Source organism: Pan paniscus, chromosome 17 (genome assembly GCF_029289425.2).
Source record: "Pan paniscus chromosome 17, NHGRI_mPanPan1-v2.0_pri, whole genome shotgun sequence".
In the NCBI taxonomy this organism is placed as follows: Eukaryota; Metazoa; Chordata; class Mammalia; order Primates; family Hominidae; genus Pan; species Pan paniscus.
In genome coordinates, this window is record NC_073266.2 from 29,198,383 (window position 1) to 29,216,402 (window position 18,020).

General features: G+C 35.9%; 1 protein-coding gene across 31 annotated transcripts in view; it reads right to left on the bottom strand.

Annotated features, from left to right (window-relative positions):
- ANKRD12 (ankyrin repeat domain 12) overlaps positions 1-18,020 on the bottom strand; it is a 149,526-nt gene that overhangs the window by 31,572 nt on the left and 99,934 nt on the right. The window contains exon 2 of one of the 31 annotated variants that reach the window (XM_063597196.1): positions 14,481-14,560. The exons of the other annotated variants lie outside the window; for them this stretch is intronic. Within the exon in view, the coding sequence (XP_063453266.1) occupies positions 14,481-14,544 (64 nt within the window). The 5' untranslated portion in view covers positions 14,545-14,560. The remainder of the gene's footprint in view (positions 1-14,480; positions 14,561-18,020) is intronic. 31 annotated transcript variants of the gene reach the window in all.

Sequence of the window (18,020 nt, forward strand, 5' to 3'; positions counted from 1 at the left end):
GCTTTTCTAGAGAATATGCTTTATGGTGAGGCTCCTTTTGACACTTCTAAAAGCACAGTATATGTTAAAATCACAATATATAGTATAAAAATACAGTCCTGCAGTCAACATAGAAGCGTGTATCTCTTTGATATACTGATTTCCTTTCTTTTGGGTGTATACCCAGCAGTTGGATTGCTGAATCATATGGTAGCTCTATTTGTAGTTTTTTGGGGAATCTCCAAACTGTTCTCCAAAGTGGCTGTTTCTCACCAGCAATGTACAAGGGTTCCCCTTTCTCCGCATTTATGCCAGCATTCATTATTGCCTATCTTTTGGATAAAAGCCATTTCAAATGGGGTGAGAGGAAATTAGTATACTGAAGAGATAACCTGCACTCCCATGTTTACTGCAACACTATTCACAATAGCCAAGATATGGAATCAACCTTGTGTCCATCAACAGATGAATGGATAAAGAAAATGAGGTTCATATACACAGTGGAATATTATTCAGCCATAGAAAAGAATGAAATTCTATCATTTGCCACAACATGGATGGAACTGGAGGACAGTACTTTTAAGTGAAATAAGCCAGACACACTAAGACAAATATAGCACGTTCTCACTTGTATGTGGGAGCAAAAAATTAAACTCATGGAAATAGTAGAATGACAGCTATCAAAGACTGGGAAGGGTTGTGGAAAGGGGGAGATGACAGTTAATGGGTACAAAAATACAGTTAGATAGAATAAATTAGAACTAGTGTTCAGTAGCACAATAGAGCAACTATAGTTATTTATTCCCTATTTCACAATAACTAAGAGAGTAATTAGAATGCCCTTACCACAAATAAATGATAAATGCTTGAGGTAAACCAATTACCTTGGTTTTTTACACATTGTATACTTGTAGCAAAATATCACATGTACCCCACAAATTATGTACAACTATTATGTATCCATAATTGTTAAACATTTAAAAAATTAACCAAAAATACACATACTTATATATACATTTATATACATGCATTTATATATATAATTACCCAGGGGTCTCGATTAAGGGGAAACATTAGCTACTAAAATGTTATGTAAATTCTGCACATATGCACTTTTTTTTTTTTAGGAGAGAGAATATTTAACTCGAATAAGATCCTTTAATCCAAAACTGACTAAAAAACACTAACTTAAAGGATTTAATTATATAAACATCACAAATTATGTGTTTCAGAATATTTTTTGTATTTTTGGTAGAAAGGGAGTTTCACAAATTGCCCAGGCTGGTCTTGAACACCTGAGCTCAAGTGATCCACTCGCCTTGGCCTCCCAAAGTGCTGGGAATACAGGCACGAGCCACTGTACCCAGCACCCAGCCCTGTAAATTATCTTAAGGGAGTTAAACATAAACTGAGAGATCCATGGTTTGTCATTTGTGATCCTGATTCATCAATTTGAAGCAATGCATTCCAATTCAGATATGCCTTTTTTTCTAATGGTTCTTTTAAAAGATGCCTACTTTTTTAAAAGGAAAGAATGTAAATTCTAACAGAAATAAGTTATCCTGACACTAATGTCCATGATGAAAGTGGAGAAATTTCTACAGGTGAATGACCCTCACCTGGCTCTGGAACCTGGGCCACACATGCTCATCAGACTCATCTCTCTGCACGCTGGTTTCTCAGTGCCATCTGCAGTGACCCTGTGTTGCTCAACCAGAGGCTGGCCAGCCTGTGGGCCTCAGCAAAGACCACTACACCTCCATGATGCCATTTCACTTGCAGACCACTTCCCTTTCTTTACCTGAGCAGTCCCCAATTTTTAAATTTAATCACTCAAGAACATAGATCAACCTGATCCTGAGCTCTAGTGAGGCAGTAACTCTTCAAAAAATGTTTGTTCTGCCTTTCTTAGTAGATGACTGCTATGGTGAGAAAATCACCTAAAATCTGCAAATCCTCAAGTTCCCTTAAGTAAAAAATGGCCATGTTTATCATTATACTAGTTATTTTCTATTTTTCCAATTTTTAAAGTCTCTGCTATCTATAACTAAATTTAAACTTGTATTTAATAAAACATTTTATACAATTATTTCTAACAAAATGCTCTTTAAAAATTTTTAATGTTGATCATCTCAATTTATTCTCAACAGTTTATTCTTATTTGGGAAACCAGGAAGGAAAGTGAGAAATAGGTTAAGCAACTGTTAAAACATTTTATTAAAATTTTTATTAAGGCATTTTTCTTTTTTCTTTTTTTTGAGATGGAGTCTCGCTCTGTCGCCCAGGTGGAGTGCAGTGGCGCGATCGTGGCTCACTGCAACCTCCATCTCCTGGGTTCAAGCAGTTCTCCTGTCTCAGCCTCCCAAGTAGCTGGGACTACAGGCGCCTGCCACCACGCCTGGCTAATTTTTGTATCTTCAGTAGAGACAGGGTTTCACCATGTTGGTCAGACTGGTCTCGAACTCCCGACCTCAGGTGATCCACCCACCTTGGCTTCCCAAAGTGCTGGGATTACAGGTGTGAGCCACCATGCCCAGCCAGCATTTTTCTTCTCCGTGAAAAAAAAATAAGCTCCATCTTATTATTTAAATGCATTTAAATACATTTGAAAGTTCTTGCACATCTCAAGGCGACTTCAGATATTTGCAACTAAGACTGTAACATTTAAAGCATGGTGAAAATGTATTTGAATTCTCTATTATCCTTAGGCTTAACTGTTCCCCTGAACCATCAATGTCCATCTTTTCTTGTATGGTATCCAAATGGAACAGCAACCAAACGAAGCAGATGTGGCTGATGCGGGGAGATAACAGTATATAGTGGAAATCCCTCCCTCAAAATCTCTTAAAAAATAATAGGCAGAGAGGTGTTGACACATGACATCTATTCTCATGTTGACATTCGACAAAGTAATTACATTTCACATGCCTAATGAGATGATTTTAAAACATCTGAATTGTACTAATTATATATTTTTAGAAAATATATTACTGTCACATATATTTCAGGAGTAGGTGATAATGATACAAAACTAAATATACCATAACTAAAAAAGAAACAACAAAAAACTTCTAGTCAACTAACCTGGATATTCCTGGACTCCTTACAACTACCTCAAAAACAAGACTGAAAACATTCAACTCATTACTTTTCCTTCCACAACTGCTTCCTCTTACTGCTTAAAGTCAGTATTCCTCACCGCCGTGGCACACCAACCAATCCAGCTATTCAAATTTTAAAATCTCAGAGCCATTTCAAACTCTCTCAATTCCTCAACTTCGAAATTCAACCATTCAGAGTTTTGATTTCTGGACTCTCGTTTTTTGAGAGACAGGGTCTTGTTCTGTTGCCCAGGCTGGAATGCAGTGGTACAATCATAGCTCACTGCAGCCTCCTACCTGGGCTCAAACGATCTTCCTGCCTCAACCTCCCCAGTAGCTAGAACTACGGGTGTGCGCCACCATACCCGACTAGTTTCTTCTTTTTTTGTGGAGATGAGGACTCACTATGTTGCCCAGGGTGGTCTCGAATTCCTGGCCTCAAGCAATCCTCCCACCTCAGCCTCCCAAAGTGCTGGGAATACAGGTGTGAGCCACTGTGCCCAGCCTGGACTCTCTCTTAAATTCGTTTTCTCTCTATTCCCACTACTACTGTCTCAGCTCAGGGTCTCATCATTCCTTGGCTAGATCACCTTAAACAACGTGACCAGCACTATATATCATATCTCTTCTCACCTGAGGGCTCCCCACTGTAGGATAACATAAAAACTCCAACAATGATAAAGAACTCTCAAAATCTGGACCATCATCTCCACTATTACCACCATTTTCTTTTAAGGCTAGTCAAGTGAAGCAGTGGGAATGGAACAGCAACAAAGACACCTGTAACTAGTTGTAATCAATTAGTTGTAAAGACCAATGGACTCAGAACAGCCACTACCACTATCTATTAAGCCCTATTATTAGCTGAGCAAATAATATTTGGTCTTTACAACAGGTGTTATTATCCCCATTTAAGAGACAAACTGAGCTACTAAGCAGTTTTTCCAAGGCCATCTACTAAGAGATGCAGCCCAGAGTATTTCTGTCTGATTTCACAGTGTGTTATACCATGACTCCCCTCTTTCATTGCTTCTTGCTACACACATTAGCCATAATAGTGGAGTACTTCCTCTTCCCCAAAATTCCATGCATATTTATGTGGGTTCTAATCAGCTTCTCTTTATTATTTTCCAACTTTTTAGGAGATATTTCAGATTAATGGTCAGGGAGAGGAGCAGTTCAGGAATTTATACCTATGTTAGTCCAAGTGCAATGGTGTTTACAACTAATTGATCACACCCAGTTACAGATTTATTCTTTTCCTACTCTCACTGCTTCATTTAACTAGCCTTTTAAAAAAATGTATATATAGGAAGGGATTAGGGTAGTAATCTGTTGTGGGAAGGAAGACGGGAAGTAGACTTGTCTTGACAGTGTATTTGCATTGGAATTTACTTATATTATGTTTATTTGAAGTGGTTTGGAAGGAGGTAAAGTTAACCTCCCAATCACTCCTTGGGAACATCACTGGTTTAGAATCATTTCAAAGGTGTGTATTTTTACCACAATATCCCCAATGCATTCTATGTATTCTAGATGAGTAAGTGCTTAAACACACACATTATTTAGCTTTCTGTAAACTTATCAAAGCATCACTTTATTAAGAGCACCATTTATAGCACCCAGGGAATAAGAAACTTTTACATGTTATATTATGTTCGGTGAAGGATGAGAGGGGTGAGAGTGTGGTTACTGAGGGAAAAGAAGGCCCATTTATGGAATTTGGAAGTCTTCTGTAAGGAAGGTAACATCATTATGGTGGCTGTAAATTTCTCCTTTTGTTTTCCACATTATTCAAAAGTTACTTCAAATATAAGCCTGTGATCTATACAGAGGACTTTCGTAATGTCTAGCACATAGTAAGTGCTTAATGTTAAATTTATAATGAGTTTTAGAACTGTATTAAGATATCAAGAAATTAAGTGGGGGTGCTTATGGTGGGATAAGAGAGAAGTGTAGAAAGAGATACAAACATGAAATACAAATATATTCACTATATAATTTTGTGTAGTACCCAGGTGGCAACTACCGTCTGGATAATTCACTGATGTTTCCTCTAAACTCAGCAATTTGAAGAGGTGCCAAACATTTCATCCATATGCCATGACTTCCCATACTAACTGCCATGTGGAGCACAGATATGCTATTTGATTTGCTTCCCATGCCATCAATAGCTATCATATAGCTTGAGCTTTCACACACGCACTGACTTGCCTGTCTTCCTACACTGAGCTCCTGGTTTTCTCAGCTGTTGAACATTTTTGCCAAACAAAATTTCTTATTTTATACAATGGAATCATGTTTATATAGTGGTGTTTGTATAATTATTTATATATATACACTTTATGAATATAAAATAACTGCAGACACAAGTAATAATACAATTAAGATAAAGGAGGAAATTAGGTAAAATGAATCTTTAGCCTCCTTCAGAAGCTCACTGAAAGACTGTTCAATTGTGAAGCAGAGGAAAATTAAAGAACGTATATGAAATACTTATTTCACTTAGATTGAGACACAGAGTCACTAAGTCTGTCAACATTTTGAGAAACAGCAATGAAAAATAAGGTTTTAAAATTATGGGCAAAATTGTTATGTAAATGATTTTAATAATTGTACAGCAAGTTTATGTCAATACTGAGTGCCACAAATGTTTCAAAAGAAGTCCGATGTTCATGTCAGTCTTGACAAAAATTAAGAAAATTGATCAGAACCATTAAAATTACGATCTCCTATTAAACCCCAGCAAAATCCCCACAAGCAAGTTCTTCTTCCCAACATTGAAATCACTACAGGTAAACTGTAAAAATTTGAAATAAGGTAAGAAAACACTTGAAAAAATGTGCTTTAAAAGAAACTATGGGTTGGGCACGGTGGCTCATGCCTGTAATCTCAGCACTTTGGGAGGCCGACGTGGGCTGATCACCTGAGGTCAGAAGTTCCGAGACCAGCCTGGCCAATGTGGTGAAACGCTGTCTCTACTAAAAATACAAAAATTAGGCAGGCGAGGTGGGGGGCGCCTGTAATCCCAGCTACTTGGGTGGCTAAGGCAGGAGAATCGCTTGAACCTGGGAGGTGGAAGTTGCACCATTGCACTCCAGCCTGGGCAACAAGAACGAAACTCCATCTCAAGAAAAGAAAACAAAACAAAACAAAAAAACCCCAAAACTATGGAGATGCAATACTCAAAATCCAGACTCTGGGAAAATTTATCAGGGAGATGTATCAGGTTATTTCAACAGAAAATTCCAAGAACATAGGAAAGAAAGGAGGGGGAATATCTATAGATTAAAAGATACTCAGATATCTCAACCAATAAAGATTTTTAAAACACATATTTTACAAGGCAATTAGAACTAGAAATTTTAAGATGATAAAAATTAATTAGCCTAAATATGATAATATTGTAGTACACTTAATCACAATTAGAAGCAGCCCTATAATTAAAAAAAATTTTTTTTTAGATAGGGTCTCCGTCCGTTGCCCAGGCTGGAGTGCAATGGCACGATCGCAGCTCACTGTAACCTTGAGCTCCTGGGCTCATGCGATCCTCCTGCCTCAGCCTCTCAAGTAGCTAGGACTACAGGTACACACCACCACATCCAGGCCATTTTTTTTTTTTTTTTTTTTTTTTTGGGTAGAGATGAGGTTGGCTGTTGCCCAGGTTAGTCTCAAACTCGAGGCCTCAAGCGATCCTCCTGCCTCTGCCTACTAAAGTGTTGGGATTACAGGCATGAGCCCAAAGATTTTAAATTAGTTAATAGTAGGCTCTATGGCAAAACAAACAAACAAAATCACTAATTTATTTCATTTTCAGCATCCTTTTTGCCCAACAGAAAGTATAACAGTCAAACATAATGAAGAACTGTCTTGGCACACTTCAAAATAGGTGTAATTAAATCAAATAAATGTATACAAAATTCATATTCCAGTTACATGCTAACAGCAGGATCATCTGACTCTGAACTTCCTATACTCAGTAACAATCAGCCTGGTGTAGTGCAAAGTCACATCGGTTCTGGCATTAGCCCTAGGTTCAAATCTTTGCTCTGCCATGTAAAAGATCAGTAATCTAGTATTAGGAATTAATACTCACAGGACTGTTTTAAGGATTAACTAATTTATGTAAAGTGCTTGACATATACCTGGCACATATACCATGCATGTGATAAATAGTAACTCACTGCCTACAAAAAAGAGAAGAATGTATCATGTAAATTAAAAACTTATAAATAACATACTTTTGACATCAAATACTGCCAAATTCAATAAAGCACATACGTCAATTTTAAAAGGCCAAAGTCTAATCCCTTATTTGTTCAACATTGTACTATAAGATTGAAGACAAAAAGATTCAAGCTTGCTCCGGGCACTTATTTCACTTATTACAGGGCTACAATGGAAGTATGTGGTCCTTTAGAATAAGGGCAATGGAAACCATCAGTCTTTCAAATAAACAATGGAAATATATAGATATAAACTTTTCATGGGCAGGGAAGGAGAGGTGCAGGGAGGCGTGAGGGGAAAGAAGAAGTAGAGTGAAACACGAAACTTATTTTCTTATATCTAATATTTCATGTATTAGTGTTTGGTGGAATTTATACTTTTATTATAAAAGTACTAGTCATAATTGACAGTTATTTGTGTAAAATATTTTCTAGCACTCCTTAGAAGGGAAAGGAAATGGAGTGGAGATAGTAAACAGGGGAGGGATACAATAATATCAACTTTGTTGCATTTGCTAACTACAATTTAATGCCAGTATATAATTTTTAAAAGTTTCTATAGCTAAGTAGAGAACTTTTCACTGAAAATAAGCATTAGTAAAAGGTTAAAATGAGTACTGTACTTATGCAGTTCTATAAATTGTCTCATTCATCTATGTCCATCTTACATGTCTAGAATACCACTATGTAATGCTAATAATACATCTGTCATGACCATAAAGCTAGTAAGTGGCAGAGTTACATCTTCAAATCCAAGTTTCTCTGACTCCAAAATTGGTACAACCATCATGCTATGTTACTTCCTAGTATATAAAAGACACCAAATATATACTGTATAAACATCCAATAAAATGATGCCATACTTTGTGACCTTTCCCTAAGTATCTGAATATCTTCTACTTCTATCTTTATTTCATGATTGAGTATACTGACAAAACAACCCTGCCACAAAAATCTAGGCTCTAGAACAAAGTATTATTTTAAATGAGATTTACTAGTATTGACTTACATAAGTGTTTATGAGTTTTAAATTAAGAAAACAAAATGCTATGAAACATACTCACCTGAGATTAAAATTGAATTTCAAATGTGATTTGTGTTTGTCTATTCTTTACCTGATTCTGAGATATTCACGACTCAGACATAAATATCTTGATTTACCTATAAACTATTAATATAGTTTAAAAGAAAAAAGTCATGCCTTGACCTTAAACAATTACAAACTAGTGATTATAAACTGGTCTTTTTATTTTTTTGAGACAGGGTCTAGCTCTGTAGCCCCAGCTGGAGAGTGGTGGTATGATCACAGTGTTCACAGCTCACTGTAGCCTCAACCTCCTGGGCTCAAGCGATTCTCCCACCTCAGCTCCCTAAGTAGCTGGTACTACACGCGTGCCCCACCAAGCTTGGCTAATTTTTTTTTTTTTTTTTTTTTTTGTAGAAATGGGGTTTTGCCATGTTGCCCAGGCTGCTCTCGAACTCCTGGGCTCAAGTAATCTGCCTGCTTTGGCCTCCCAAAGGGCTGGGATTCCAGGTGTGAGCCACCACATCTGGCCAGGTATTCTTTCAACAGTAGAATTATTACTAAGAAAAAACTATCTTTACATTGGGAATGGTATTTGTTTATATGGCTTTTTTTATTCAGATGGGCTAAGTGCATAAAAAAGTCCTAAGCTATATTTTAGTGATATTTTATTTTAAAATAACATTTATTGTGCTTCTGTTATAAAACTTCACGGTAGAAAGTCACAAAAACAGAGAGATGGGTAAAAGAAAAGAATAAACGCTACCTATAAAATAATCCCACCACCCAGGAGAGACATTTTTAATAGCTTAAAGTATTACACTTGATTTTATCTGACTTAATTAACTTGGAAATAATAAAGAGAACTTTGAAACCTTAGGCTTGTCCTCTTGGCCCTTTTAAATGACCTGATCTACTACTGTCATTTCAGAAAGCATGCTTATACTCCATGGAAAGTCCAAAATCATGCTATTATTTTAGCCTGCGTCATACTTACTGGAATTTTTGTCTCTGTTCTTGTTCATCAGCACAAAATGCCATCATATCCTCAACGGCATGACACAATGAACTCTCAGAATCGAAATCATACGAGTACTAGGAACTACTCTTTTCTTGGTAACACTCTTCACAAAGTTCTCTGAAATTTTGTTCTAAAATATGTCAATTGCTTGTTGCTGTCATTCTGGATTTTTTTAAATCAAAATCTTGAGTTAGAGCTGGGCACAGTAGCACACATCTATAGTCCCAGCTACTCAGGAAGCTTCGACAGGAAGATCTCTTGAGCCCATCAGTTCAAGACCAGCCTGGGCAATATAGCAAGACCTCATCTCAAAAAAAAGAGTTAAGTCTCCATGTTGTTTAGTTTTATATTTTGTGTCACTAAAAAGCAATATATTTGAATAATTTTCCAGAAAAAGAATAGAAAGTATATCCAAGGATGTTTTTAGCCTTTTTACCTGATTGATGGTTGGCTGATGATAGCATTCTAGGTTTAAAATAATTCCCTTTGATCTAAAAGTAAGTCTTTCTTCAGTTAAGAGACACTTTCATTCATTCATTTTTTTGAGACGGAATTTCGCTCTTGTGGTCCAGGTTGGAGTGCAGTGGTGCGACCTCGGCTCACTGTAACCTCCGCCTCCCAGGTTCCAGTGATTCTCCTGCCTCAGCCTCCCAAGTAGCTGAGGTTATAGTAGCCTGGCCAATTTTTCTTTGTATTTATTAGTAGAGACGGAAACCGGTTTCACCATGTTTGTCAGGCTGGTCTTGAACTCCTGACCTCAGGTGATCCACCCTCCTAAGCCTCCCCAAAGTGCTGGGATTATAGGCGTGGGCCACCGCACCCATCTCAAGACACTTTCTTCAATTTAAAAAACTATTTTCCTAACATTTGCATTTTGTAAGATAAATAATGTATGTTTTGTCCATTTTTTAAAAACCATTTTCCTCATATTTCCAACATCTTTGTTTTCCACATTCTTCATATGTCATCAAATTAGATCTTCAGCAATGTCTAGTCTATTCTTTAGTCCTTGACAGAATATTTACTTTAGTAATCATATATTATCTTGAATTCCAAGGACTTTCTTGGTCTCTGATTACCCTCTTTCACTGCAGCTTTTTGTTATGGTTGGTGGATCCACTGCCCTGTGTAACCTCCAAGGATACTAGGAACTTACCCTTCTGCTTCCTACATTATTTATGTTTGAGGATCAACTGTTGTGTTTGTTCATGCTGTCCCTTCTTATCTGTCATTCACTTGATTTTCCTCAAATCTCTGGATTTCTTTTCATATTGATACAGGGAAAAACTCATTTTTCAGCAGTTTTGTGGAGAGTCTCCTCTGAGTGAGAGGCTTGTTAGTAGTGATCTCAGCTGAGGCTGGTTCCCTGAACCAGCTGACTCTGAATTTCAGAGATTCTCTGGGGCATCATTGGGAGGAACAGTTCACATCTGCAGCAGGACTCTATGTCTCCTATTGAGTGGCTCCTTTGTTACACAAACAGCTCACTAACTAAAACTAATGTATTGAAGAATTATGTACATGTAACTGTTATTTATGTTGCCTAAACAAGTAACAGAAAAATGCACCTGCACTTTGGGAAACAAGTCTTTACAGCTTTCACATCCCCAAACGGATTGAGCAAGGTAGTTTAGAAACAGGAAAATAAAATATGAGGTAATTTTACATAGTCTCTTCTAAATTTCCATTTCTAAATTTCAATTTTCTAAAGCAAAGGTTATGAATTTTAATTCTACTTTACAAAAGAAGTCATACACATCTGTTCAGAGGTAAGTATGCCAGATAAGAACTTATTTTCATTGTATTACTATAGTATTACATATTGGTAAGAGATTACAGTTAAGACTTTAAGTGTGAGATGGGAAGGAAGAGAATATAATCAATAGCTGAAAATATCTAAGTCTAAAAGCAAAATCTACATACAAAATAAAATCAAGTACCACAGCACTCTGTACTCCCCTCAATCATACAACGCCTTTCTACTAAATTATCAGTAAAACAGAATTTGATTCTATAAATAATCAAGAATTTTTCCTCTGAAAATAAGACTTGTATCACTACAAAAATTTTGATGTCGCTAAAGGAAACTGACAAAATTACCCAGTCTCGACTATTCCATCATAAATATATACATTACATGGAGGTCCTTTTAACCCATGGCTAGATAAAACATTTTTCTGCAGACAGGATGAGATAGCTAAAGCTGAACTCATTTTTTTTGTATGCACATATAATATTTTTAAGCCAAAGGTCATTTTTTGGTGTTCTGCCCAAATGTACCCTTTATGGAGAGTTTTAGTCTTAAATATTCAGCAATATCTCACTACTGTAATTATGTGACAGACTCACTTTAAGTTGCTAGGCACTGGTAGAAATTCAGTTTCTAAGGAAAACACATCAAGTTAATATTTTAAACAAAAAACCTATTAGCTTTGGTATTTGCAAATAAATAACTACATTTTTTGGGCAAATACATTTGAAATTTGTCTACATTTATATGAACTTCAAAGAAAGATACTTAATAGTCTTGTGTACCCTAAAGTTTAAAGACTTACATTAATTTGCAGCCATCCAGAAAACACTGCAGCTGCAAGTAGAATTTGCCATTTATTTTTCTGATATGTGTGTGTGTGTGTATATATATACATATGTGCAAGTCAAAGATATTCTGACTTATAGACACTGCTAAAAGTGATTTCTTACAGTGTATGTTAATCTAGGTATTCGCAATTTCTTTCCTTTTTTCCTCTAGGTAACATTGACATGTATTTTTCTTTTGAAAAAAAAAAAAAAACTACCTGGAATTTAAAACTGTTAGGCTTTGGAGCTAGGCTGATATAATTAATTTACATCTGTATGTGTTCTGTTTGCTTAAGACAGAGGTAGAAGCAAGTTGGTGATATATACATTTAAAAAGTTTAAAAAACTAAGATTCAGAAATCTGTGTGTAAAGCACACCACATACGTTAGAAAGCAGAGGAGGAAAACTAAAGCATGCAAAACACTTGAAGTGTTCATTAAAGAATACCTCATTGCCTACCATGCTGTATGCTCAGCCCTCTGCACATAACAGATACCTAAGTGCCTATTTAATTTTTCTAAGCACTCACATCACAGGGATATGTGACAAAGGTGCTGAACACCAAACTTGATGCTTGCTGCTATTCAACAACCTCAGAAATAGGCTTAATCAAGGAGGTAGCTAATAGTCCTGCTTAAATAAAACAAGGTTCTTGGTTTACTAATGGATTGCAATTTTTTAGTACGAGACTTGAACTATTAACTAATAAATACACTGGAAGCTACTAAGACGTCATTTAAAAAGGACAAAAATAAAATACTATTTACATTTTAACTACATGTTAGATGAAAAATCTTTTATTATAGGTATACTCATACGCAAACTACTCTATAAAATGCTCTATCAAGTCTAGATTCCCGATCATCAAATTTGTTGATATATATATTTGGACATACTAAAAACACCCGATGTAACCTCTTCTTGTAGTCTTTATGCTTCTAGGTTAAAAAAATTTACTTTAAAACTTCCTAAGCTAACACTTCTCCCTACTTATGGTGAACTGTTAACATCACATAATCCATTTGATAAAAAATTCTGGTACATTTTGACTTAAATAATTTTTTTTGGATCTCTTATTAACTATTAGAACTCCACTGTAAGTAAGTACCAACAGTTGTATTTTCATAGTTCCTGAAATATAAAACTGAGGAAATAAGTTGTACAAATTATGACAATATATTTATAATAGTACAATTTACTGTTATAACACTGAGAAAAGTAGGCTTCAAAGTCCTGGTCATTTTGTTTATTTTATGACACAGAAACGCACTCAGTAAACCAGTGGGTAACAACATACTACTGTAATTTCAAGTCTCCTAATCTGTCTTCAGTGAGCTCTAGAAGTAGCTTGCCTATTTATTAATGGAGCATTTTTCTTGATTAAGTTGAAGTATGCAAGTGAGGAGCATTTATAGGAGCCACTTAATAAAGCCAGTTTACTGACAAGGTAAGGTAGAAAATGGTGAATAGCTCTTTTGACAATGACTGGCATTTTAAACTTTGTTCATTAGACATTCTAAGTAATAAAACCAGTGTCTGGCAAAGTTGTTAACAAAACCTCTACTTTGGCAATTAATGAGTGTCAGTAAGTATGCGGGAGGGGTGTTATGTGACAAGTTACCCACTTCTCCATTTCCATGATTATGGTTTATGAGCAAGATCTGGTTTTCTGAATATGACTGAGTTCTCGCACCGTAGCAAGAAGCAATCATTTGAAGCAAACACTATTGCTGGACAGAATTTCTATAGAGGAAGGTAACATGGACTTAGACTAATGGAAAAAGGCAGAAGTTAGGGGAAAAAAGACTAAAGAATTATGCAAATTTAAAAGTGCCAAACATTTATACACAAATAAGCTGTATTAATCAGGACATGTATTCCTGCAACAATATCATAAATGTCTGATACACATGACATAAAACTGCTACTCAAAGTGTGGTCCATAAAGACAGGCCAACCTGCAAATTGTTTATTACTAAACCATCATAAAATAAGGAGCTGGTACCAAACATGGAAATCAATTACATCACAAAGCACACTACTTATTTTAGTGGACATTTTTTTCCATAATATTTTTTCCTTTCTGATTAAGGAAGCAATGTACTGACAGACATTCTGGCACAAGCTCCTTATCCTGAGGGCTGGTAACAAACAGTTAATGGAAAGGCTACTCTGAGTAGCACTGGCATAAAGCACAATGACTAATGAATAAACCACATTTAGAATGCTACATACATGATACCCTCTTAGTTACTCCAAATTTATTAAGTTCTGAAATTAATAATCTTGGTTATTCTTTAACTTTCAACACTTAAAGTGTATCTGTCACATAGATGATGTGCTATATTATTAGATAATGCTATCTGGCTTCATATATACAAACATCTATGGGCAGTTACATGATTATATATTAGTATGTTCTGAATTTAGATTGGATGAAGTTTGGTACAGTTAAATCTAACAAGGACCTCATGTAAATTAAGTAATAAATTTTGGGTATTTTCATCAGTCTTTTTCAGCAACTCCAAAATCTTTATATGATACTTACTGATGATTTTTGTATCATTCCTTGAGGGACTTTGACCAAGCAATAATTCAGGCACATTCACCATGTGGAAAATAAATATTCTGAAAAATCAATACATAGCTGATGAACACATGAAACAATCAAGATCAGTGAAAATCAAAAAGGTTCTAGAAGGTGTGTTCTGCACTAATTAAACATGTAAGTTCAAATAAAATACCTCCCTTCTTCCATGGGAAAACTTGTTGCATCACTTCTTTCTAAAAGCAAGTTTATAACAAAGCTGCTTTTCATAGCTACAATTTTCAGAAGCGACAGCAATTAAAAGAATTAGTAGCGATTTTTGAGATTTCTTAATATCCAGAGGGCAGCCAAATATGTAATATTTATAATAGCATAACAGTTAACATATCATATAAACAATTTTTACCTTTAAAATCTTATTTTCTTTCCTTTGAGACAGGGTCTCACTCTGTTGTCCAGGTTGGAGTACAGTGGTGCAAACACAGCTCATGGCAGCCTCGACCTCCCAGGCTCAAGTGAACCTCCTACCTCAGCCCCATCCCGAATAGCTGGGACTCCTGGTGCGTGCCACCATGCCCTGCTAATTTTTGTATTTTCTGTAAAGATGGGGTTTCACCATGTTGCCTGGGATGGTCTTGAACTCCTGGACTCAAGTGATTCACCCGTCTCGGCCTCCCGAAGTGCTGGGATTACAGGCGTGAGCCACTGCACCCAGCCTTAAAATATTACTCTCTTACTTTCTCACCGAAGTTAATGCAATTTCAGCTATTATGATCTTTATTCCAGTTTAGACTGGACAAAAACGTTCAAAGGACTCTCAGTTTAGCTGGAAGATGGACTTACAAAAATTTTGAAAGCTGAAATTGACAGGAGTCAATTATGTTTTATATGTTTTCTCCATTTTCTTAATCAGCTGTATCCTCGGTACCTAAGCAATGCCTAACCTATAATGAGTGCTCAAAAATAGCTGTTGAATAATTGAAGGAAAAGGAAGAAGAGTTTAGATGACTCTCGAGTGTATGACTTATATGTGCAGATGAATGATGTTACACTAATTAAGATAGAACACGAAGAGGAGTGTAATGGTGGGGGTATGCTGATTTTTGAGATTTTGCTGAGGAAATCCAGGTGGAAATATTCAGAGAACAGCCAAATATGTAAGTTTGAAGCTTAAGAGAAATGTCTGAGATAGATGTATTTTAAAATCATTACATAAATGGTAGTAAAAACTCTAAGTGTGGGTGAAATTTACTTGAGAGAGTATGCAGCATGAGAAGAGGGTCCAGAAAGTAAAAATCTTGGGAAAACCAACACAGGGGTGTTTATGGAAAGGAAATGAGGAAGTTACGAAGACAAGAATCTAGGAGGAAATTGAGAAGGAATAGTCTGGGGAGCTGGACGAAAGCCAAGGAGAACTTTGTCCCAAGAACCAAGGCAAGAGAATTTTAGGAAGAATATGGTCAACAGTGTCAAATTCTATGGAGAATTTCAAAGGATAAGGACTGAAATACCACTGAGGGGTCTGGCAGTGACAGCATGTGCAATCTTAGTAAAACTAGGTTCCATGGAGGAGTCAGTCTACAATGCACCTTAAGAAGCTTAGTTGTGAAGGGAAGGGCATAAATGATTAAATAAACGGGGATGCAGGGCAGGAGAAGATTTTGTTGAGTCTTGTAAATATATGTGTAAAAAAATTATCAATGATTGTGTCCGACTGTACTTTGACCTTTCCATCCATCCAAATCATCATCTCCTCTGCCACTAGCTACCTAAGACATGTCTCCTTAATGGCCTGGTATACATCCTTCCAGATTTCGCTCCATGCTAATAAAATTTTACACAAACATGTACATAAACATACATACAGATTTTAAAAACACTGTTCATTTTACAAAAATGAGATATAACTATTCTTGATTTTTTGAACTCAACAATACCTTATAAAAATGTCTTCAAGTAACCCTACAACTCCAGGCACAGCACTGACATGCTTTTCCATGGCTGTGCAATAGTTTATGGTGAGGCTATACATTGATTTAATCAACCAATCCCCTAGTGATGGCTATATTTTTTGTCCCTAAAAAGAATGTTATAATAAACATAGGATACTCCCACAAGTGTGACTGCTAGATCATGAAGCATGAGTATTTTTAAGAGCATTTTTGTGATGGTAAATTTTGTACTTACACACAAGTGGACAGAATGTTATAGAGACAACTTGTCTCAGCTCCAGTGACCATCAATCTTTGACCAATTCACACCTCCATTCACCCCATCCCTGTATCATTTTGAAGATCTTGTTCATATCCTATCATTTCATTGATAGATATTTCAAGTATGTATCTCTAGGACTCTTGAGTTTTGTTAGCTGTTGCTAGACTGTTTTTCAAAAAGATGGTAAAATTTGCATAACCTCCCTTTTTAACCCTTTCCTTATTAGGTAACCACTTTATAAGTTGTTGGTTTATTCTCCCACTATTTCTTTTTTTAAAATGTGTAAGAAAATATATGTATTTATATGCTTTTAAAATCTTTAAATGTTTGCAATTATCCTTTTACCCTGACAGGTGAGTAGTATCTCAGCCAGGTACAGGATTCTTATGTTGCAGTTCTTTTCTCTCAGTAATCTATCTTCCAGTATTGCAAATCTGAAGTCCAGTGCCAACCTGACAGTATTTCTTTGCCCATAACTTGTCACTTCATAGCTAAAGAATTTGGCCAATGTATGTCAAGGGGTATATATGTGTGTTTTCATCAAATCAATCTGAAGCTCAGTGAACTTCAAAACTGATAGGCTTTTTCGGCTCAGAAAAATTTTCTTCTATTATTTGCATAAATATTATCTATCTTCCATCTGTTTTTCTCCTTTTTAAATTCCTATAAATAACTATTATACACATGTTAGTTCTGTTATGTCTCCTGGATCTATTCCTTAAGTCTTTTACCTTTTCTTTCATGATTCTCTTTGAATTTTTGCTCTATGTTTTGAAGATTTATCTTACTTTATTTTTCCAGTCTAATAATTGAAGTCTCCAGTTGAATAATTTAAGTCTCCACAGTGACCATCCCCCACTTCATCAACTGAGTTTTAAGCCCAGAAAAGTATTTTTATGCTGTACTTGAATTTTCTTAAGTGCCCATTTTTGTTGTTGTTGAAGCTGTTTCCTCTAATAGTTTCACTTAGGTGGGTTAACATTCTGTTTGTTTAAATTTATCATTCTCTCACTTTTCTAGGCAATCCTGGAGGGTTGGTAAGCTCACTTATTTTTATTGGATAGTGAAGAGGTGAAAATAGATACTAAAAGCAAAGTTGCCACCTTCACAATTTTTTCTATAGTTTTAGCTCCATTCGTTATTTCCTTCAAATATCGATGTCAATCCTTTACCATTGTTATATTTTTCTTCTTCATTCCCCACTTTCCCTGTCTCCTCTTCCTAAGTTAGTTCCACTTTTGGATGGGTGATAGTTTAGTTGAAGCCGTGATTGTTTCCTAAGTTAAACAAAAGAACTATCACTATTGCTGGTCCCTTCTCAAAAGC